Source organism: Hippocampus zosterae, chromosome 5 (genome assembly GCF_025434085.1).
Source record: "Hippocampus zosterae strain Florida chromosome 5, ASM2543408v3, whole genome shotgun sequence".
NCBI lineage: Eukaryota > Metazoa > Chordata > Actinopteri > Syngnathiformes > Syngnathidae > Hippocampus > Hippocampus zosterae.
In genome coordinates, this window is record NC_067455.1 from 26067401 (window position 1) to 26091253 (window position 23853).

Below are 23853 nucleotides of genomic sequence, written 5' to 3' on the forward strand. Positions count from 1 at the left end.
GACATCACACTTTCAAATTCAGCATCCCACATTCGCACAGCGTTGTGGGATGTGGATATGTTGTTGCTTTTTTATGTATTTATTTTTGTTGCCAAAACTTAGGCACACATCTATTTTGACAGTTTTTTTTCAGCGAAATATCACAAATTTTCCCAGAATACCACATTTTGTAACCAAAAATACTCAATTCATTGTCAATGAGTATTTCATTTAAGAGGTTCTACACCCTGAAAGTGACATGTCTGTCCCATTTGAAAATGAATGGGTGCATTTTTAACGGAAAGTATTATGAAGTGGGAAAACTAGAAGATATCCTTTATTCATTTATTATTTGTCCTGCAATGGGGAAATTTACAGTCAGAGTTCAAAAAGGAAAACACTGGGTAGGGAGAGGGAAAACTGTATGTGGAATTAGAAAAATAGTTCCGCAGTTGGCATGAAAGTTTGGAATATGCTGAAATTGGTATAATTATCTTTTATAAAAGCAGCATTCACATAATCATAAAGTTAGATATTGTCACGTTACGCTCGAAACGACAGAGGAATCGCTTCGTGCGTATGGTACGCACGAAGCGATTGTCTTATTCCTCTGTCAAAACGGGAATAAGTGGATCACCGAAACAGCAGGCACAGAAAGGAACTTTGTCACAAAATAATATTTATAATAAACAAAAAGCCGCGTCTAAACGGAAAATAGAAAACGCTGATTAATAACGAAAACCAGGATCTAAATATAACGAGACAACAGAAAACGCTTGCAAAAAACGGCAAGGGATAAGATTAGGCAAATACTATAATTATATACAAGAGACGTTGAGGAATGTTACAATCATCAATATTCTTAAGGTAGTGTATTCAAAAAGGTATGGGCAACAGCAGTGGCACGGCATGGAATACTCCGGCAATGAGTCGACCGCCGGAGTGCCTAGATATAGCAGGTGCAATCACCGACAAATAGGCAGCAGGTGTGCAGGCGGCCGAAATGAAACCCTGCCACCTGCTGCCAAATACGGAACATGACAGATATAACGTGTGAAGATCTCAGCCTTTACACAAAAATAATAAATTTAACGGCTTTAAACTAAGTCCTTCCAGCAGTGTGACATGAGAACCCAAAAATGAACTTCCTCAAAACCAGGTGTAGAGGGGAAAAATTATTCGAAATCACTCTTTTGTGCAGCGTGACATGAATAAACAAATATAGCCCTTTGTTCACAAGATATTTTTGAGTGTTGTGGAACTCCATTGTTTCATATTGGAGTGCTTAAAACCTGAGGACCAAGCATTTAGCACTCAAATAAAAAAAATAGATTTTAAAAATGAATTTTTTTTTAACACGTTAACAGCTTTCCGGCAAGTTAATACGTGTGATATTAATGGTTGGAGGTTGGTATGGTTTATTTTTTTATACATGTATGATTTATTTATTTATTTGTCTAAAGCAGGCGTTGGGAACGCAGGTTCCTCGAGAGCCCTATCCTGCCTTTTTTAGGCCCTTCCCTACTCCAACACACCTGATTCAAACGATCAGCTCATCAGCAAGCTCTGTCGAGGCCTAAACAATTGAATAAGGCGTGTTGGAGTCGGGAACGTCCTAAAACAGGCAGGATATGGCTCTCGAGGAACTGGAGTTCCCTACCCCTGGTCTCAAGGGACCATTTTATTTAAAACTGACAGGACAGCGGCAGTTTGCATTTTCTCCCCGTGCCTGTGTGGGTTTTGTACTGCGATTTCCTCCCACATTTCAAACATATGCATTGCAGGTTAATGGAAACCACTAAATTGTCCCTTGATGTGACTGTAAGGGCGAATGGTTGGTTGTCTATGTTGTCACCTCATTGCTATAAAGTAGAACCTGCGTTGCTTCATAATTTTTCTGACCAAGGCAATAAGTACTGTAGCTCTGAAGCAATCTGAATTGTTGTTCCATGTTGGTCCTGTTTCAGCATATGCAACCCAATATGGGATAATAGGAAATGCCTTCTGGCTGCAGGGATGAAGTTGATTTAAAATGTAGCGCAAACTCAAAACAGGGTAATTTGATTGACAGACAGACTGGAGGGAATGAAGGGAAAGATGAAGAGGAGGGACAGGCTTTAGATGAAGAAATCATGAAGGGAAGGAGAATACGGTGAATATGAATGCTGTGGAGGAGGAGTTGTGGATACGCATGATAAGGTTACTGTCGAAAAAAACCCCCACATTGACCAGATGTGTGTGAGGGAAAGGATATGTCGATCAAAAGAGAAAAAGAAGCAATTTACTGAATAGATTAACATTTTGTATATTAATCACAATGATGCAATTGCAAAGACTAATTTCATTCAGCAAGAAATATGATCATTACAGTGGTTGAAAATGACTTAATTCTCCTGTTTTCCTGTTTTACAAGTTCCAACACAATACAATACAGTACATCCTCATACAGCACTTTCAGCTTACTTACAGCACTTTACTGCAGCTGTAACAAAGCGCTTTACAGAACATTTAACATAAAATTACAATAATACAACGGGACACAACATAAACATTGACAACAACACAATTGTAACAGCTATTCTTACACATGGCTTGTTCGAAGTGGTAAGATATGAACGAGGAGAGAATCAAAGTCACCTTTCACCAGTGGTTCAGAGACGTCATGATAGCATGCATGACGTCACACACTTCTGCTCCAAGCTAAATTTGAAAATCGACAAGAAGCTGTATTGTCCAGTGAAGAACAGAGAGATCAGTTCGATTCTCCTGTCCCACTTTGAACTGCTTTAATTTCCAGTACCGACACTCAGTTCCGTATCCAACTCCATGCTCTGCACTGATGCTCCCCTCTCCTTTTCGTCAGCCATCCAGCTGCAACAATGGAGACTGTTTGACAGCATCGACATCCGCGCTGAACATTACAGGAACAAAAATCACAAGCGCCCCGCGGCTGTTTAGTGGCAACAGTCAAATAGTGCCAACATTTCCCCCCATCAAAATCATTGCTGGTACACACATGGTACCCAGAAGGCACAACCATCAAGCACGGAACCCTCTCCTCCTCGACAAATATCATGGCCAAAATGCTGAGGATAGTCCACAGTACACACATGCATTCTGCCAAGAAGGCACAACCATCGAGCACGGAACCCTCTCCTCCTCAACAAATATCACAGCCAAAACGCTGATAACAGTCCACAGTGTGTCCACTCTTAAAGAAAACTGTGGCGCCATCTCTGAATAAAAATGTAATCTGACTTTGAATGCCAAAGGAAAACCTTGCACGAAAAACTGAAGTCAGCTTTTCAAGATCCCAAAAAGGTCAAAATGACCTTATATGCTCCCAACCATCGGCTTCTACAGTTTCACAATCTACAGTAATTCACAAATTATTTGAATTTAGTGGTGGGAAGCAAATACAATTTAACAATCGAGATTGTATTATTGATAATGCTAATCAATATCAATACTCGCTGCCAGAAAAGGGTCTGTGGTCAATACAGAGACCCTGACCAGCCTCGCAGAAGGCGTGCATATTATTCATAGCTCTCCCTGAGCCGTCAAAGGGTTGTGTGTTACAATGACCGGAGGAGATAAATTGCCTGGGGCTTGAAGGCCCCGGGCAGGGTCACCAATGGCAAATAGGTTGTAGGCAAGGGATCAGACAAGGTACGGTTCATAGACCCCCTTATGTTACCTTGATAAAATAATGGCTTATGTATTTTTCCATAATAATAATAATAATAATAACAATAATAATTGATGCCTTAATCAAAACCTCCTCTGCTAAAATTGCTTACATATTTAGTTGACCAGATCATGCAAAATTATTATTATTGATAATAATCCATCCATCCATTTTCTAATCTGGTTATCCTCACAAGGGTTGCAGGGTGTGCTTGAGCCTATCTCAGCTGTCTACGAGCAGTAGGCAGGGGAAACCCTGAACCAATTGCAGGGCTCACAGAGATGAACAACCATCAGCACTCACATTCATATCTAAGGACAATTTAGAGTGTTCCATTAAGCTGCTATGCATGTTTTGGGAATGCGGGAGGAAATCGCAGTGTCTGGAGAAACCCCACATAGGCACGGGGAGAACATGCAAACTCCATACAGGAAGGTCAGAACCCTGCATCTTTGCACTGAGAGGCCGACTCACTAACCAGTGGACCACCATTGATAATAATAATTACAATAATTACTTATAAATGAGTATAATATATTCAATATTTGGTTCTGTTTTTAGGGTTTTCTTGAAAGAAAAAAAATTGTGGCTAGGGCTGAACCCATGGAGCCCGGCCGAGGCTAAGCCTGAAAGGACCACATGGGATCACCTTGCCTTGGGCTCAACACATTTAGCAGGGGCCAAGAGGGTCTGGTGTAGTGAGCTGGATGACAGCCAATGGTCAAGAGCTTGCTGGTGTGCGAGGTTAATAAGTTACAACTAGATATAGTTGGGCTCACCTCCACACACAGCTTGGGCTCTGGTACATCCCTCTCAAGAGGTGTTGGTCCTTTCTTCAACTCTGGAGTTGTCCAAGGTAATAAGCACCGAGCAGGTTTGAGCAGACTTAATGTCCCACGGCTCAGTGTCTGTACACTCGGGTTCACCATCACATAGGTACTTCATGGGTACTACTAAAGTACTTCAAAGACCTCCTCAACTCCACCAACACACCTTCCTTGGAGGAAGCAGAGTCTGGGGACTCTGAGGTGGGCTCTCCTATTTCTGTGGTTGAAGTCACCGATGTGGTTAAAAAGCTCCTCGGTGCAAGGCCCCGGGGGTTGATGAGATCCATCCGGAGTTCCTCAAGGCTCTGGATGTTATGTGGCTGTCCTGGTTGACACACGTCTACAGCATTGTGTGGTCATTGGGGAGAGTGCCTCTGGATTGGTAGACCGGGGTGATGGTCCCCCTTTTTAAAAAGGGGTACCGGAGGGTGTGTTCCGACTACAGAGGGATCACACTCCTCAGTCTCCCAGGTAAGGTCTATTCAGGGGTGCTGGAGGGAAGGGTCCATCAGGTAGTCGAGCTTCAGAGTGAGGAGGAGCAGTGTGGTTTTCGTCCCGGCCGTGGAACAGTTGACCAGCTTTACACCCTTAGCAGGGTCCTCGAGGTACGTAGGAACTCACCAACCAGGCTACATGTGCTTGGAGAAGGCATTTGAAAGTGTCCCTCGGGGAGTACTGTGGGGGGTGCTTCGGGGGCATGGGGTATCGAACCCCCTGATACGGGCTGTTCGGTCCCTATACTACTGATGTCAGAGTTTGTAAGTCTGAATCGTTTTCAGTTAGGGTTGGGCTGTCCTTTTTCGCTGATTCTGTTCATAACCTTTATGGACAGAATTTCTAGGCGCAGCCGAAGCTTTGAGGGGTCCATTTTGGTGGCCTCAATATTGCATCTCTGCTTTTTGCAGATGATGTGTTACTGTTGGCTCCTTCAAGCAGGGCTCTCCAACCCTCACTGGAACACAGCCGAGTGTAAAGCGGTTGGGATGAAGATCAGCACTTCCTGATCTGTTCTGAAACAATGGTCCTCAGCCGGAAAAGGGTGGAGTGCCCCCTCCGGGTCAGGGAGGAGATCTTGCCCCAAGTGGAGGAGTTTAAGTATCTTGGGGTCTTGTTCACGAATGAGGGCATGAGGATAGCGAGAGATCGACAGGCGAATCGGTGCAGCGTCTGCTGTGATGCGGACGTTGTATCGGTCTGTCGTGGTGAAGAAGGAGCTGAACCAAAGGGCGAAGCTCTCAATTTACCGGTCGATCTACGTTCCAACCCTCATCTATGGTCACGAGCTATGGGTCGGGACCGAAAGAACGAGATCCCGGATACAAGCGGCCGAAATGAGTTTTCTCCGCAGGGTGTCCGGCCGGGCTCTCCCTTAGAGATAAGGTGAGAAGCTAGGTCGTCCGGGAGGGGCTCCGAGTCGAGCCGCTTCTCCTGCACATCGAGAGGAGCCAGATGAGGTGGCTTGGGCATCTGATTCGGATGCCTCCTGAACGCCTGCCTGGTGAGGTGTTCCGGGCATGTCCCACCGGGAGGAGACCCCGAGGAAGACCCAGGACACGCTGGAGAGACTATGTCACCCAGCTGGCCTGGGAACGCCTTGGGATCCCCCGGGGAGAGCTGGAAGAAGTAGCAAGGGAGAGGGAAGTCTGGGCTTCCCTGCTAAAGCTGTTGCCCCAGCGACCCGGCCCCGGATAAGCGGTAGAAGATGGATGAATGGATGGATGGATGGATGGATGTTTATATTGCACTTAATTGAACAGTGTTTGTTTTTTTTCTTCTTCTTTCTTCTTTCTACCTACATTCTTGCTGCTGGAGGCTTTAAATTTCCCCAGTGTGGGACAAATAAAGGATATGTTATCTTACCTTATTATAATTAAAAAGTAAATAAAACAGACCCTGAAATCACAGTGCTCTAAATTAGCACTTCAGAAATAACACTGTTCATCATTAAAAATCACAAAATTATATTCATCATAAATAAACATTATTAACTTCTATTTGGCTACAGTGGACACCGCAGCTATGCTGAGTTCATGCCTCGCACGTGGGGTGTTCTCAAGTTTAAGTTTAGCGAATCTCGCTATGGCTCGCAATATTGCCAACGTATTCAGTGCTAACGTTAGCTGTGGCTGCACTCGCGAATGGGTGCTTTGCATTGACATAGTCGGCTAACCTTGAGCTACTTCGATGGGAAGCAAACTCCTTACAAATTAGGCAAAACTCGGGGCAGTGCACTTGGGGCAGTGACCCCCAAACTAAATGAGTGGTTGCAAATGATCCCCAACGTATATATACCTTGATCAATCGTTTTTCAAATGTAAATTTTCCATTTGTTGGGCCAAGAACTCCTCACCGCTGCTGACCTGGCCCTCCCAACTGCAATGGGAGCCTATCATCTGCTCAAAAAGCCCAAACATAATGACAGCCAATCAATGTCCGCTTCGGGCTGTGACTGACCGTTGTTTCCAACCCTTAACGACTCGAACACAGGCGGCCAAAACAAATTTTGATTAACAAGATTAAAAAACAATGCGCTAAACATGACAAATTAATTATTCACAATTAACGCGATAATTTGACACCTCAAAATATCTTATGATTGAAAGAGGAAAAAAAATGGCCAGGCTTAAATAAGCTTTTACTTCTGACTGTGCCATTCTGAAACCGAATCTGTATGTTTTTTTTTTTTTTTTTGTAATCGTTTGAGCATTAAGGATGACAGAATAAACAGTGACCCCCAAACTGAATGAGTGGTTGCAAATGATCCCCTGAACGTTGGACATCTTCGTCCAGAAAGGCTCAGTACTGGGAACAGCAAGGATACTGCGCAGAACCCTAAAGATTCCTGGCCTCTGGTAGAAGACCCGAGCTGAATGGGGGACGGACACCACCCCATGTACAGGATTTATATATAAAAAAAAAAAATCCTCGTCTCACCCCTCGGGTGGTGTCTATCCCTCATTCAGCTCGGGTCCTCTACCAGAGGCCAGGAAGCTTGAGGGTTCTGCGCAGTATCCTTGCTGTTCCCAGCACTGCACATTTCTGGACTGTGATGTCCGATGTTGTTCCCGGGATCTGTTGCAACCACTCATCTAGTTTGGGGGTCACTGCCCCGAGTGCTCCGACCACCACAGGCACGACTGTCACCTTTACCTTCCAGGCTCTCTCCAGCTCCTCTCTGAGCCCTTGGTATTTCTCGAGTTTCTCATGTTCCTTCTTCCTGATGTTTCCATCACTTGGGACCGCTACATCCACTACAACGGCTTTCCTCTGCCCTTTATCTATGATCAAGGGCATATATATATATATATATATATATATATATATATATATATATATATATATATATATATATATATATTAAGGGTGTGGAAAATAATCGATATTAATTGATACATCGATGCGCACGTGCGCGATGCGAGTGCATCGGCTCATTCACTGGGTACAACGCGATTGACGGGTGAAATCGAGATTCATCATGATGCATTGGTGGGTATCGGTAAAATCCGATTAAAGCGCCGTTTTATTCATGTTAAACGTCACCTATCTGCCCTTTCCTAGGCGCAATGAATGCACCATCATTGTTTTGCGTTTTGTGTTGAATACGGACGGTAGCCGTGCGTCAGATACAGTCCAGTGCACAACTAGCGAAACACTATGGAAGTTCGCGCAAGCAGCAGCGACGAAACTACTGTATTTCATCCTCCGCAACATTCAGATCTTGTGTTTGGAAATACTACGGCTTCGAAAAGAAAGACTGAAAGATTGATAAAAGCTCCGTAATTTGCAAAGAATGTCGCACTACGAAGCCATACAACGGCAGCACCACAAATATGCAGACCACTTAAAACAATGGCACCACATCACCGACAAGTTTCCCGCCCCCTCCCCGCCCCTCCCCGTGCAGTTCCTCGCTGGACACCGGAGAAACTCTTGGCAAACCAGGTCAGGATCAGAAAAAAAACGCCTCTTATTTTGGGGGTCCCGTTGCAGCTCACTGTAACCGCGCAAGGAAAAACTATATATGGATGACTCTTTTGGACATTTCATTTTGACACTCAGTGAGAGTGGTCTGTGTACTCTACAATACACACAGCAGCTTTGAGGCTCTGACTGCCACATTGTTTCAATTGTATTTTTTTTTCTGTCCTACGGAGATGGATATTTCATATAAGACACTCAGTGAGTAGTCTGTTTGTGTTTACACTACAGCAACAGCTGTGAGTCTCAGGTGCCAAATTGTTTACATTTTCTTTGCACAAAACCCAATTGTGAAAGGGCTTAAATAAGTTGTTTCACACGTTCTACTGTTTATAATGAATAAAGTGGTCTACTTTTTGCAATACCATACTGAATTCCATCTTTTGTTAAACTTTTCTTCTTTGCGTATTTGCATCATGTTTAATTGCACAATATCACAACAAATTGCACTGTATCGTATCGGATCGCATTGATTTGAACTAAATATGTATCCCGTCGTATCACATCGTGAAGACGGTGAAACGTATCGCATCGTGTCGCCAGAAAATTCCATGTATCGTTTAAGTATCGCATCGCTGGTAGTGCATCGAGATGTGTATCGAAACGTCCTCAATGCTAAGATTCACATCCCTAATATATATATATATATATATGTATATATGCGGCTGGATAGCTCAGTTTGTAAGGCATGGGGTTGGGCAAGATCCTTCACGCTAATGCCTACCTCATACAATGATGAGAGACAATAAAACGACCTCGGTATACCACAAGCCAATGGCAACCTCGAACTGGCAACAATGAAAGCGGCTATGGCCAAATACCTCCAGCGAGTGAGGCAAGTCCTAAGAAGCCAGCTCAATGGCAAGAATAAGACCAGTGATCAGATACCCTGCAGGAATAATAAGGTGGCCAAAGGAAGAGATTCAGACCACGGACGTTAAGACCCGAAAGCTCCTAACCATGCGTGGAGGGTTCCATCCCAAATCCAGCACCCTGAGACTGTACGCAAGCTGAAAGGAAGGAGGCCGGGGACTAGTGACTGTGAGAGCCACTGTCGAGGATGAAACATCCAAGCTCCATGAATACATCAAGGAGAAGGCTCCAACGGATGACATACTCAGAGAATGTCTCAGACAATGGGGAACAGAAGATACAGCGCTGGAAGAGGGACCATCATGGGAGGACAAGCCCCTACACGGGATGTACCACCGGACCATAACTGAAGTGGCTGATCTCAAGAAGTCCTATCAGTGGCTAGAGAGGGTTGGCCTGAAGGACAGCACAGAGGCACTCATCCTGGCTGCTCAGGAGCACCAGAGCCATTGAGGCTCAGATATACCACACCAGACAAGACCCAAAGTGTAGGTTGTGCAAAGAGGCACCTGAGACGATCCAACACATAACTGCAGGGTGTAAGATGCTGGCAGGGAAAGCCTACATGGAACGCCATAACCAGGTGGCTGGCATAGTCTACCGAAACATCTGTGCGGAGTATGGACTGGAAACCCCAAGGTCAAAATGGGAAACACCTCCGAAGGTGGTGGAGAATGACAGAGCGAAGATCCTGTGGGACTTCCAGATCCAGACTGACAAGATGGTAATGGCGAACCAACCAGATATCGTGATCATAGATAAAGGGCAGAGGAAAGCCGTTGTAGTGGATGTAGCGGTCCCAAGTGATGGAAACATCAGGAAGAAGGAACATGAGAAAGTCGAGAAATACAAAGGGCTCAGAGAGGAGCTGGAGAGAGCCTGGAAGGTAAAGGTGACAGTCGTGCCTGTGGTGGTCGGAGCACTCGGGGGCAGTGACCCCCAAACTAGATGAGTGGTTGCAACAGATCCCGGGAACAACATCGGACATCTCAGTCCAGAAATGTGCAGTGCTGGGAACAGCAAGGATACTGCGCAGAACCCTCAAGCTTCCTGGCCTCTGGTAGAGGACCCGAGCTGAATGAGGGACGGACACCACCCGAGGGGTGAGATGAGGATTTTTATATATATATATATATATATATATATATATATATATATATATTATAGGGCGGCCCGGTAGTCCAGTGGTTAGCACGTCGGCTTCACAGTGCAGAGGTACCGGGTTCGATTCCAGCTCTGGCCTCCCTGTGTGGAGTTTGCATGTCCTCCCCGGGCCTGCGTGGGTTTTCCCCGGGTGCTCCGGTTTCCTCCCACATTCCAAAAACCAGATCAGGGGTGGCCAACCAGTCAGACGCCAAGATTTGTATGTATTTGAATGTAGGTAGAAAGAAGATGGTGTAAATTTGCACATGTGAACGCAACTAGGTTAAATTTGCTCCAGATCAAATGCTTGTGAAGCGTTTACATATAGCGAGAATGCGTTTCTTTCGTGCTCTGTCGGACTTTCGTCATGTGTTTGTTTAATAACGACACAAGACTTGGCTGGTAACATCTTTCCTTTTGTAGGAGATTGGACTGTCTCGGAGTTTGTTCCTTTGTTGTGTGTTCACAACCCCCCGCACCCCATATAATTTATTTTGCGATTTCCTCTCTTGATTTTCTGTTTGGCGCATTACGTGTTTGCTTTTCTGAGTGTCATTGAAGTCATCGTTGATTTACGTTTCCGGGGGCGGTAACTCTCGAGCATAAGGCACGAGACCGAGAAGGAGAAGGACGTTCATTTCCAGTAGTCGCTTGAGTTGTGTATACGTTTTAAAAAGGAACCAACACGACAGCTCATTTGTCGTTTTGCTCCACTGCAGAAACTGCCGTGTGAACGCAAGTGGGGCTGCACCGACGCTGACACACTCAGCGGCTTTGTACGTGTGAACGCTCCACACAATTTGCTGCGGTGCAAAATATATCACAACAAAACATATCGGTGCAGCGCCGGAGCAAATGTGTGCCGTGTGAACACCCCTAGAGAGCAAATTTTTTTACTGAGTTACTGCAAAGAGCCACATCATACACATGGGCATCCCTTCCTCGTGCGTGCGCACACACGTGCACACGCACAAACACACACACACTTTTTTGCCCAAAGATGGACTTTTGAAGCGCACCTGCAAGGTTACACGCACGCACACATCACACACACACACACACACGCATGCGGGTGCCCAAACATGTACTTGCGGACATTTGCACTCACTCCACAATGAGCAACAGCCCGAACATGAATGAAAGCTAAAAACGCAAAATCCTGCGCACTATGCGGGTGTTCGGCCACGTCGTTTTTTGCCCCCCGTGACGCTCGGCACTCACTCCACAATGAGCAACAGCCCGAACATGAATGAAAGCTAAAAACGCAAACACACAAATCTTTTTTTCCCACCCATTTCCTCCTTCCACCCCTGGCGGTCCGCTGGCTTCCGGTCGATTGCGATCGACGTATTTAGCCCCCATGCCTTAAAATCAGACGGAATTCGCTGACTAGCTTCGCGCCAATGTTTGCGTTTGAGCGGTGATTCAGTTATCTGATTGGTTGCCTTCTATGTCAATCAAGTAACGGGATTGATGATAGGGTGACGCAGTACGTCTGCGTCTTTAGCGCCTTTATTTGAATGGCAGCAACATTGCCGAGGCGTTTTCGACGCGAGTCTTGTGAAAGTCTGGGAGCCGCATTGAACCAGCCAAAGAGCCAGTGGTTGGCCACCCCTGGACTAGATCATGATGACACATCTAATTGGGTTTAGTGGAATACCTTGCGTATATGAGCCTGTAATCCTTGGAGGCCGTACATGCGAAAGACAAACCACATTTTGAGGGAGCGGAAACGTCTGCCCAGGGGAATCTGCCAATGCTGAAACAAAGAAAACAGCATCAAATGGCAAAGCATGTTTGTCCATTTCCTTTTTAATGACCATCTCTTTTCAAGATAAAGAAAAAACAGTTCTTACCCTATAATCGGTCACTAGCCCTGTTGATGAAAAATACATGAGTTATTTATTGAACAAAGACCCCCCCCCCCCTTCTTGAAATTGAGTTGAACAAGATTATCGGAATCCTGGATAACGATCTGGTCCATCACACCCTAAAAAAAATAGTTAATATGTGTTTATAGAGCACACCTTAATGAAATATACTCTTCTTGTGTATCATCGTATGAGCAATACTAGTATAGCGCTTAGTATATCTGTTTTTTTGTTCACAAGACAAAATGTGTTACATACAGCATGTGTTTCCTTCGTTATAAGGACGTTATTTATTTATTTTGCGGCTCCAGACAGATTTGTTATTTTTTAATTTTTATTTTTATTTTGGTACTATATGGCTCTTTCAACGTTTTGAATTGCCGACCCCTGTTATAACTGTTTGTACCATTGTAAGTGCTGACCATGTTGTCTGCAGATAAGCAAAGTTGCTTGCTCATGTGCCAGACTTCATTATGTTTATCTGTAAATGTAGTTGTCCAAAGTAGTGACTGTTCCATGGGTTCTAACTTGAACCACTCCCAAGAAGAGAAAAATGGTACAAGAGGGTTGGACCCTACTGCTCGGTGGAGTCTCATCACATATCTGTCAATGGTGCTTTTCCATATTTTTTTGGAAGGTAAAATAAATCTCATAATTTTACAAAGACTTTCATTGTCTTCCCTGGACAAGACACCGGCTGTCGAGAGACACAAGATGAATCAATAAGTTGCTGCTGGTCCTTGCCTAAACGTCAGTAAAACCAACAACTGTGGTCCTGACAAAGCTCAGAAACTGCTTTGTCAACTGAGCCACAAGGACCCTGCCAAGCTTTTGCTTTGGTGATTCCAGCTGCCTCATTTTTCCTTTTTATTTTCATTTTCTGCATCTGCAAGCAAGGCGAATTTTCCTTCCATCTGCTTATGATGTGAGACTCTACTGACCTAACTTAGTGCAGACTTTGAGCAGACATTTGTGCATACAAAAATGTATTGAAGGCTGGCAAAGTTTGTGCCACCGTCACTACTGTCATCATGGCCATCTTCTCACGCTTTGACGCCCCATTTACCGGTATTATATTGAAGGAATAATTATGTACTTTAGGTTTAGTTATCATACATTTGCATATTAATAATGGTAAATCGATTATGCTCGCAATGAAGAATGATTTTGCTCTTAATAAATAACAATGCTTATACTCTTAATAGATATTTACTTATCCATCCATTTATCCATTTTCCGATCCGCTTATCCTCACAAGGGTCGCGGAGGGTGCTGGAGTCTAACCCAGGCGTCTTCGGGCAATAGGCGGGAGACACCCCGAGTGCCAGCCAATCGTAGGGCACACAAGGACAAACCACCATCCGCACTCAAACTTACACCTAGGGATAATTTAGAGTGTTCAATCAGCCTGACATGCATGTTTTTGGAATGTGGGAGGAAACCAGAGTACCCAGAGAAAAACTGTGGTAAATATAGTGTAGTTCGCTCCGGAGTCACCGTGTGACTGTCGTGACAGTATGTCATACAATTTATAAAATACAGTCAAATGGTATTCGAACGTATCGGTTGTCGACCAATTCGGTTTTCATCCATCCATCCATCCATCCATCCATCCATCCATCCATCATCTACCGCTTATCCGGGGCCGGGTCGCGGGGGCAACAGCTTTAGCAGGGAAGCCCAGACTTCCCTCTCCCTAGCTACTTCTTCCAGCTCTCCCCGGGGGATCCCGAGTCGTTCCCAGGCAAGCTGGGTGACATAGTCTCTCCAGCGTGTCCTGGGTCTTCCTCGGGGTCTCCTCCCGGTGGGACATGACCGGAACACCTCACCGGGGAGGCGCTCAGGAGGCATCCGAATCAGATTCCCAAGCCACCTCATCTGGCTCCTCTCGATGTGGAGGTGAAGCGGCTCGACTCTGAGCCCCTCCCGGATGACTGAGCTTCTCACCTTATCTCTAAGGGAGAGCCCGGACACCCTGCGGAGAAAACTCATTTCAGCCGCTTGTATCCGGGATCTCGTTCTTTCGGTCACGACCCATAGCTCGTGACCATAGGTGAGGGTTGGGACGTAGATCGACCGGTAAATTGAGAGCTTCGCCTTTTGGCTCAGCTCCTTCTTCACCACGACAGACCGATACAACGTCCGCATCACAGCAGACGCTGCACCGATCCGCCTGTCGATCTCCCGCTCCCTCCTACCCCCACTCGTGAACAAGACCCCAAGATACTTGAACTCCTCCACTTGGGGTAAGATCTCCTCCCCGACCCGGAGGGGGCACTCCACCCTTTTCCGACTGAGGACCATGGTTTCAGATTTGGAGGTGCTGATTTTCACCCCAACCGCTTCACACTCGGCTGCGAAACGCTCCGGTGAGAGTTGGAGAGCCCCGTTTGAAGGAGCCAACAGCACCACATCATCTGCAAAAAGCAGGGATGCAATACTGAGGCCCCCAAAACGGACCCCCTCAACGCTTCGGCTGCGCCTAGAAATTCTGTCCATAAAGGTTATGAACAGAATCGGCGACAAAGGGCAGCCTTGGCGGAGTCCTACCTCCACTGGAAACGATTCCGACTTACTGCCGGCAATGCGAACCAAACTCTGACATCGGTGGTATAGTGACCGAACAGCCCGTATCAGGGGGTTCGGTACCCCATACCCACGAAGCACCCCCCACAGAACTCCCCGAGGGACACGGTCAAACGCCTTCTCCAAGTCCACAAAACACATGTAGACTGGTTGGGCGAATTCCCACATACCCTCAAGGACCCTGCTAAGGGTGTAGAGCTGGTCCACTGTTCCACGGCCGGGACGAAAACCACATTGCTCCTCCTCAATCTGAGGCTCGACTTCCTGACGGACCCTCCTCTCCAGCACCACTGAATAGACCTTACCAGGGAGGCTGAGGAGTGTGATCCCTCTGTAGTTGGAACACACCCTCCGGTCCCCCTTTTTAAAAAGAGGGACTACCACCCCGGTCTGCCAATCCAGAGGCACTCTCCCTGTTGTCCACGCGATGTTGCAGAGGCGTGTCAACCAGGACAGCCCCACAACATCCAGAGCCTTGAGGAACTCCGGGCGGATCTCATCCACCCCTGGGGCCTTGCCACCGAGGAGCTTTTTAACCACATTGGTGACTTCAACCACAGAGATAGGAGAGCCCACCTCAGAGTCCCAAGACTCTGCTTCCTCCAAGGAAGGCGTGTTGGTGGAGTTGAGGAGGTCTTCGAAGTACTCTGCCCACCGGTTCACAACGTCCCGAGTCGAAGTCAGCAGCGCCCCATCCCCACTGTACACAGTGTTAGTGGTGCACTGCTTCCCCCTCCTGAGACGTCGGATGGTGGACCAGAATTTCCTCGAAGCCGTCCGGAAGTCGGCTTCCATGGCCTCACCGAACTTTTCCCACGCTCTGGTTTTTGCCTCGGCGACCACCGAAGCCGCGGCCCGCTTGGCCAATCGATACCCGTCAGCTGCCTCTGGGGTCCCACAGGCCATAAAGGCTCGATAGGACTCCTTCTCCAGCTTTACGGCATCCCTTACTGCTGGTGTCCACCAGCGAGTACGGGGGTTGCCGCCACGACAGGCACCAACCACCTTACGGCCACAACTCAGATTGGCCGCCTCAACAATAGAGGCACGGAACATGGTCCACTCGGGCTCAATGTCCCCCGCCTCCCCCGGAACATGGGAAAAGCTCTGTCGGAGGTGGGAGTTGAAACTCCTTCTGACAGGGGATTCCGCCAGACGCTCCCAACAAACCCTCACAATACGTTTGGGTCTGCCAGGACGGACCGGCATCTTCCCCCACCATCGGAGCCTACTCACCACCAGGTGGTGATCAGTTGACAGCTCCGCCCCTCTCTTCACCCGAGTGTCCAGAACATGCGGCCGCAAATCCAATGATACAACTACAAAGTCGATCATCGAACTGCGGCCTAGGGTGTCCTGGTGCCAAGTGCACATATGGACACTCTTATGTTTGAATAAGGTGTTCGTTATGGACAATCCGTGACGAGCACAGAAGTCCAATAACAAAACACCACTCGGGTTCTGATCGGGGGGGCCGTTCCTCCCAATCACGCCCCTCCATGTCTCACTGTCATTGCCCACGTGAGCATTGAAGTCCCCCAGCAGAACAAGGGAGTCCCCAGCAAGAGTACTCTCCAGCACACCCTCCAGGGACTCCAAAAAGGGTGGGTATGCTGAGCTGCTGTTTGGTGCATATGCACAAACAACAGTCAGGACCCGTCCACCCACCCGAAGGCGGAGGGAGGCAACCCTCTCGTCTACCGGTGTGAACCCCAATGTACAGGCACTGAGCCGGGGGGCAATGAGTATGCCCACACCTGCTCTGCGCCTCTCACCGTGAGCAACTCCAGAGTGGAAGAGAGTCCAACCCCTCTCGAGAGAACTGGTACCAGAACCCAGGCTGTGTGTGGAGGCAAGTCCGACTATATCCAGTCGGAAATTCTCTGCCTCACACACCAGCTCGAGCTCCTTCCCTGCCAGAGAGGTGACATTCCATGTCCCAAGAGCTAGCTTCTGCAGCCGAGGATCGGACCGCCAGGGTCCCCGCCTTAGGCTGCCGCCCAGCTCACATTGCACCCGACCCCTTTGGCCCCTCTCATGGGTGGTGAGCCCATGGGAAGGGGGACCCACGTTGCCTCTTCGGGATGTGCCCGGCCGGGCCCCATGGGTGTAGGCCCGGCCACCAGGCGCTTGCCAACGAGCCCCACCTCCAGGCCTGGCTCCAGAGGGGGGCCCCGGTGAGCCGCGTCCGGGCAAGGGAAACCGAGATCCATTTATCGTAATCATCATTGGGGTCTTTGAGCCGTGCTTTGTCTGGCCCCTCACCTAGAACCTGTTTGCCATGGGTGACCCTGCCAGGGGCATAAAGCCCCAGACAACTTAGCTTCTAGGATCATTGGGGCACACAAACCCCTCCACCATGGTAAGGTGACGACTCACGGAGGGGAATTCGGTTTTCAACCAAATTTTTTTTGTTTTTTATGCCTCGGATGATGAACAAATTTCGGTTCTCGAACAAACTGAGTGCACTTGAATGCACCACTTGACTCCTCTCGCCTTCCTGACATGAGGAAATGATGAAACAAAAAACACTAATGAAGGGTTGGGCACCTCTAACAATGTTAAGAACCACTGGCCTAAACACATTGCTGTAATTTGTACAGTTGTTCTAATTCACCACATTTGAAATCTCTGCTTAGCTTGGTCAAATCGTCAGCTCTTTCGAGGATAGGAGCCCATACATTTTCTACTCCACTGCGAACCCATACCCGACAGCCAAATGTAAAGGGTAGTGTTTTATATGTTTTATTCGAGTCGTGTCGCTATCGTTCTTAATAAGTAGTTCACTTTCAGTTTACCAATAAGTTATTTGTTAGCCCTGAAAAGCTGGCTGTCGGGAGCACAAGCTGAAGCAATAAGCCGGCTCTCTACTCCTTGACAAGGAAACCACAGAAAGTGGTCCTGATGAAGCTCCGAGACCGCATGGGATCCAAGCTACGAGAACCCAACCAAGCATTTGCTTTCCTGCTTCCCGCTGTGTCTGTTTTCCTTTTAATTTTTATTTCCTTCATCTGCAAGCAAAACAAATTTCCTTTCACCTGCTCATCATGTGAGACTCCACTGACCAAATGTAAGTTCTGACTTTGCAATTCACGAGGGCTTCACTTCGGTGCATACGAAATGTAATGAATGCAAAATGAAATTATGTTCATTTCATGAAGTCCGCCCTGTCACAAAACTCATCATTACTACCTTATCTATTGGGCGTCCCACTTCTTTCTCTTCTTCATTCATTTCAGGTTGCCTAAGAATAGGATCTTGTTGAATGTCTTGTATGTTTCAGTATCTGTAGTGAAAAAATATTCTCCATTTACAGCAAACGAGCGTGGATTATGTGTGTTTGGGTCAAAGTATTATCCTCTATATTGGTATAAGAACTCCCAACTTATTTTATTGTGAACCCCTCCATATTTCAAGATTATTTTAAGGTTTATTTAATCATCTATCCTCTAAACCAGGAGTGCCCAACCAGTCGATCGCGGTCAACCAGTAGTCTGCGTGGGGGTTAGAGGGGGGAATGGCGAAAACAAATAGTGTGTCAATGTGTTAATATTATAGATTTTTTGTGTTAGTGTACCACTGCACCCTAAGCATAATGTCAGTTTCACATTCACAAAACAAAAAATATATGTTAAAAAAAAAAAAAAGAGCAACAAAAGTAGCTTATCTGCCCGGCGCCTCACGTCTGTGGTCACCTGTCACCTATCCCTTGACCTCGGTTGTGGTCGTTGGGGCGCCCGTGAAGACCCTTTCACCGTTTCTTTCCAACCGTCTCTGTTTTCTGCCTCTCTCTGGGACTTTGCGAAATCCAGGTTGGTCCACTCTCTGATGTTGTCCTCCCACCTCTTTTTCTGCCTTCCTCGTTTGCGAGATCCTTGTACAGTTCCTTGTAGCACCGTCTTTGCAAGGCCTGATGATCTCGTAACATGGCCGTACCACCGTAACTTCCGTCTTTTTACGATGGTGAGTAGGTTGTCATGGTGTCCGATAGCTTGTTGTATCCTATTTTGAACTTCCTCGTTTGTTACATGATCGGTGTAAGGGATGTTTAATATCTTCCTGTAGCATCTCATCTCCATTGCAAGGATCTTTCTTTGGAGATCTGCTGTTAGTGTCCAGGTTTCACATGCATATAGGAAGATTGACATGACAAGGGAGCGTAGAAGGTGGATTTTTGAGCGCAGAGCTATGTTCTTATCTTTCCAGATGGTTTGGAGTTTTGCTATTGCTGTTGATGTTTGAGCAATTCTTGCCAACATCCCTGGCCTCGAGCCCTCGTCTGAGATAATAGAGCCTAAGTATTTGAATGACTGCACAGTTTCTAGTTTTTTCCCACTGACTCGGATATCAAGATTGATGCCTTGATTGTTGTTGGTCATGAGCTTTGTTTTTTCGGCAGATATTTCCATGCCATATGAGGCAGCTGTATCGTCCAGGTGTTCTACTAGTCGCTGTAACTCATCTTCTGTTCCTGCCAGTCCATCTATGTCGTCAGCAAATCTGAGGGTGGTGATGTTTCTCCCTCCGATGGAGATTGTGCCTTCATGGTGTTCAAGGGCATCTTCCATGATTCTCTCTAGATACAAATTGAAGAGGGTGGGTGAGAGTAGGCAGCCCTGACGCACACCGACTGTAGTTTTAAACCAATTGCCGATACTTCCATTCAGGAGGACAGCACTTGAGGCCTTTCCATACAGGTTTTCGATGATTCGGACAAGGTTGGCATCGATGTTATACTTGCGCATGGTGGTCCATAGGGCTGCGTGCCATACCCTGTCAAAGGCCTTTTTGAAATCTATAAATACGTGGTATAGGTCTTTTTGGTGCTGTAGGTGTTTTTCGCAGATTAATCTTAAGTTAAAAATCTGTTCTGTGGTGCTGCGTCCTGCTCTGAATCCAGCCTGTTCCTCAGCTATGATGTTCTCAGCTATGGGCTTCAGTCTGTGCAGAATGATCTTCAGCAGGACTTTGCTTGGGTGACTGATCAAGCTAATAGTGCGATAATTTTCACACTGCTGTAGATTTCCTTTTTTCGGCAAGGTGATTATTAATGATTGAGTCCAGGGTGTTGGCCAGACTCCGGTACTCCATATATGGTTGCAAATTTTTGTGAGGGCTGTTATCATTGCCTCTCCTCCTGCTTGGATTAGTTCCGCAGGGATATTGTCTGCTCCGGCGGACTTTCCTTTTTTAAGTTTCTTAACGGCTAGTTCCACTTCTTCGCGCAGTATGGGGCTTGAGTCTTCTTCTGGTGGTGTTAGTGGACATTTGAGTACTGATGGGTCCCCATTTAGTTTGTAATTGTACAGGTATTTGCAGTATTCTGTCCATCTGTCCAGGACATCCTTTTCTTCTGTGAGGCATATTCCGGTCTTGCTTTGTATGCTGCTAGGTCTTCCTTTTTTCTTGGTGGTCAAGTCTTTCACCACTTGGAATGCTTTCCTTGTGTTGTTCTTATCTAGGCTTTCCTGTATCTCGCTGCACTGTTGTTCTGTCCAGGCTTCTTTTGCTTTCTTCATTTCCTTCCGGACTCTGTTGTTGGCCTCCCGATACTTCTTTGCTCCCTCTAAATCCCTTTTTTCTTTCTTTAGGTCGCGTCTTTTATCACACAACTGTAAAATTTCGTTGGTGACCCATGGTTTTTTAGGATGTTGGTGTTTGCCCAATATCTTGTCAGCCGTCCCTGCAATTGCAGAGTTAAAGGTGTTGATGGCTTCTTCAATGTCCGTGTTCTCATCCAGGACTGTCAGGGCTGCAAAACTCCCTCCAATCATTGCTTGGAACTCTTCCCTGACGTTGGGGTCTTTTAGTTTGTCGAGGTTGAATCTCAGTCTTGTGAATCTGGGCTTGTTGATTCTTTTCAGTCTTGTTTTGAATGTCATCATTACTAGATCGTGGTCACTTCCTATGTCTGCCCCGGGGAAACTGCGGGTGCGGGCGATGTTTATTCCTGAGCGGAAGCGCTTAGGAACCATGATGTAATCAATCTGGTTATGAGTGTGACCATCAGGGCTGTGCCAGGTCTCCTAGAGGCTTTATGAGCACCGAAGGTGTTGGCCAGTGCTAAACTGTTGGTAGCAGCAAATTCCAGAAGCCGCAGTCCTCTCTCATTTGTTACAAGGTTGCAAGATGGTCCATATGTTCCCCTCCAATTTTTATAAGCATCTCTACCAACTTTGGCATTCCAATCGCCCTGTATTATTATTATGTCTTTCTTGTGCACTTCGTCTATAATTCCCTGGAGTTGGATGTAGAATTCTTCTACGTCCTCATCACTATATGTTGATGTTGGAGCGTAGGCTTGTACCACAGTGATGTTGAAGGGTGCTGCCTTTAGGCGGATTGTAATTAGCCTGCTGGAGATTGGGCGACAGCCTAAGACTGTGCCCACAATGTTTTTGTGTACCAAGAAGCCGACTCCTTCTTCATGAGTGTCTTGTCTTCCTATATAATACAGCTTGTGTCCTTCCTACGTTGACATTTCCCCGATGTTTTTCCATCTCACTTCGCACAGGCCTAGAAGGTTCCAGTGATACCTGTCCATCTCATGGACTAGTTCTTCCAGTTTCCCATCTTGGTGTAATGTTCTTACATTCCATGTGCCAATCGTTATGTTTTCTCTGGATCGTAGCTTGCTTCTGTTGTTGTCATTACCAGTCGCATACTTATCGTCTCCGCCCTGATATGTAACGGTAGACGCGGTCCTTGTTAACCCGGGCGTCGACCGAGCCGGTATGGAATCTTTGGTTGTAGTCTTCATCATGGCGATTCTTGGGCAGTTAGACCTGGTGGTGCTCATCTCCTCTCCAAGCCGTTGGCCACAGCCGATATCCCCCGGTACTTGGTGGCTCGCCTTGACCCAGGACACATGACCGTTGGGTTCTACATGGAGCCCTTCCGCTCTGGCCGTTGACTTCCAAAAAAAGTTCCTCCGCCCAGTGATGCAGTGTCAACATCACTCCCCTCACATGGTTCAGCCGGCCTGTTGAAGCCGTTGCCCGGGGTATGGCGCTTGGAGCCACATGTGAGAGATTTAGGAGATAGGTGAGGCCCAGTGATGCCCAGTGATGCCTGTCCACCTTTTCTGGGTGCAACAGCCAGACATCAAAAGGTACTACCTCTACCCAGAGCCCCCTATACCACGTCTGTGGACCAGACATTATTAGAAGTACCAAGAACTAAACAGAAGCTCAGAGGGGATTGAGCCTTTTCCGTTGCTGGTCCCTCTCTCTGGAATGACCTCCCACTGAATATTCAAGCCAAGGGGGCTGCCGATCTTTAAAACCTGCCTCAAAACACACTTTTACTCTTTGACTCAGCATGACTCAGATTTTATCTTAATTTTACTGTTTGGTGCTTTCTACCATTTTGTTACAGATTTATTGTTGCATATATGTTAGTTGCTCCATGTACAGCACTTCGCATGCAGCGATGGCTGTTTGAAAGTGCTCTATAAAGTTGAGTTGAGTAACCTATAGTGGCGCATCACAGAAAGGTGATAAAGGGAAGACTTGGAGTTTCATTCATTCATTCATTCATCTTCCGTACCGCTTGATCCTCACTAGGGTCGCGGTTGGAGTTTCATTATGCTGTTAAAATGTGCCCATCAATATTTTTTAGCAGTTAATATAAATATACTGTATATTCCCGTGAGTTTTCATGTCCTCCCTGTGTGTGTCTCTCTGTTTTCTTTAGGCACTCCAGTTTTCTCCCTCGTTCAAAAAACATGCATAGTGCAAACTCTCTATATTGTGCCTGGATTTGATTTTGAGTGCGAGTGGTTGTTCGTCAATGTGTGCCATGTGACTGGCTGGCAACCAGTTCAGTGTTCCCTTCCTTCTGCCCGGAGAAGATAGGAAAGGCTCCAGCACACCAGTGATCTTCGTAAGGATAAGCGTTTTGGATAATGGATGGATGTATCAGCCATCAAATACATGGATGTATTCATTCCGAAATATTAGGTAGCCTTGTCCAGCGTGTCATTGCAATGTCTGTTTCGGGTTGCTTCGTTGATATGGACCAATATCAGACATCTCATTCATGCTTTCTGTGCAGTCCTGTACCGAATGGTCCACTGACCGGTCCGCGGCCCGGGGTTTGGGGGTGCTGTTGTACAGTATAGGAATTTGATTTGAACACCTTTTTTTTTTCTCGTAGAAGGATTATTGGTTTCTGATGTGGATTAATTGACCTAATTTGACAATTTTTGTATTTAGCACATACTCCAATTCAGGTGAAATGAACCTACCTGACTCCTGGTTTTCATGTCTGAGGTAGAGTGGTTCTACTTTGAAGGCTCCAATCATGTCCTGCCTCTTCTTCACCCTGTTAGTAATATTAATAATAATAATTTTATTTGAAAGTGCTTTTCATCATACTCAAATACACTTTACAAGAGCTTAAAACACAGGATTAAAATGTACACTTAGAGATAAGCATACATGATTTACAAAAAACATATTTAGATGAACAAAACAAATCAAAAATGGGTAAAAGAAATTAAAAGGCGTTAAAAGCATTGCGGAACAGGTGAGTTTTAAGAGATGATTTAAAGGATTGGAGGTCAGTACAGTGACGGATATGTTGTGGTCAAGAGTTCCAGGGGGTGGAGCCGGCGACAGAGAAGGCTCGGTCGATGCAGTTGTCGATAGTGAGGTTAAAGTTGGAAGCTATTTGGGTGAGGGGCCGAGGACCAATTATTAGCAATGGAGATTTTGTGCAGTTAAGATGAGAAAGTTTGTTTGCATCAAGGATTTGATATCTGAAAGACAGTTAAACAGGGTGGTGTGGGTTGTTGTGGTAAATGATTTGATGGAGATGTATAATTGGACATTATCAGCGTAGCAGTGGAACTGGAGACCATGATGACGTATGAATTGGCCGAGGGGTAGAAAGTAGAAAATGAAAA

The 23853-nt window shown here is 46.4% G+C and overlaps 1 protein-coding gene across 2 annotated transcripts in view; it reads right to left on the minus strand.

The window, feature by feature from the left end:
* The window catches only part of ddc (dopa decarboxylase), a 113049-nt gene that overhangs the window by 24276 nt on the left and 64920 nt on the right, over window positions 1-23853 (minus strand). For both annotated transcript variants that reach the window (XM_052064750.1, XM_052064749.1), the window contains 3 exons: window positions 23194-23270; window positions 12345-12364; window positions 12149-12247 (listed from right to left, as the gene is read on the minus strand). In XM_052064750.1, the coding sequence (XP_051920710.1) occupies window positions 12149-12247; window positions 12345-12364; window positions 23194-23270 (196 nt within the window). The remainder of the gene's footprint in view (window positions 1-12148; window positions 12248-12344; window positions 12365-23193; window positions 23271-23853) is intronic.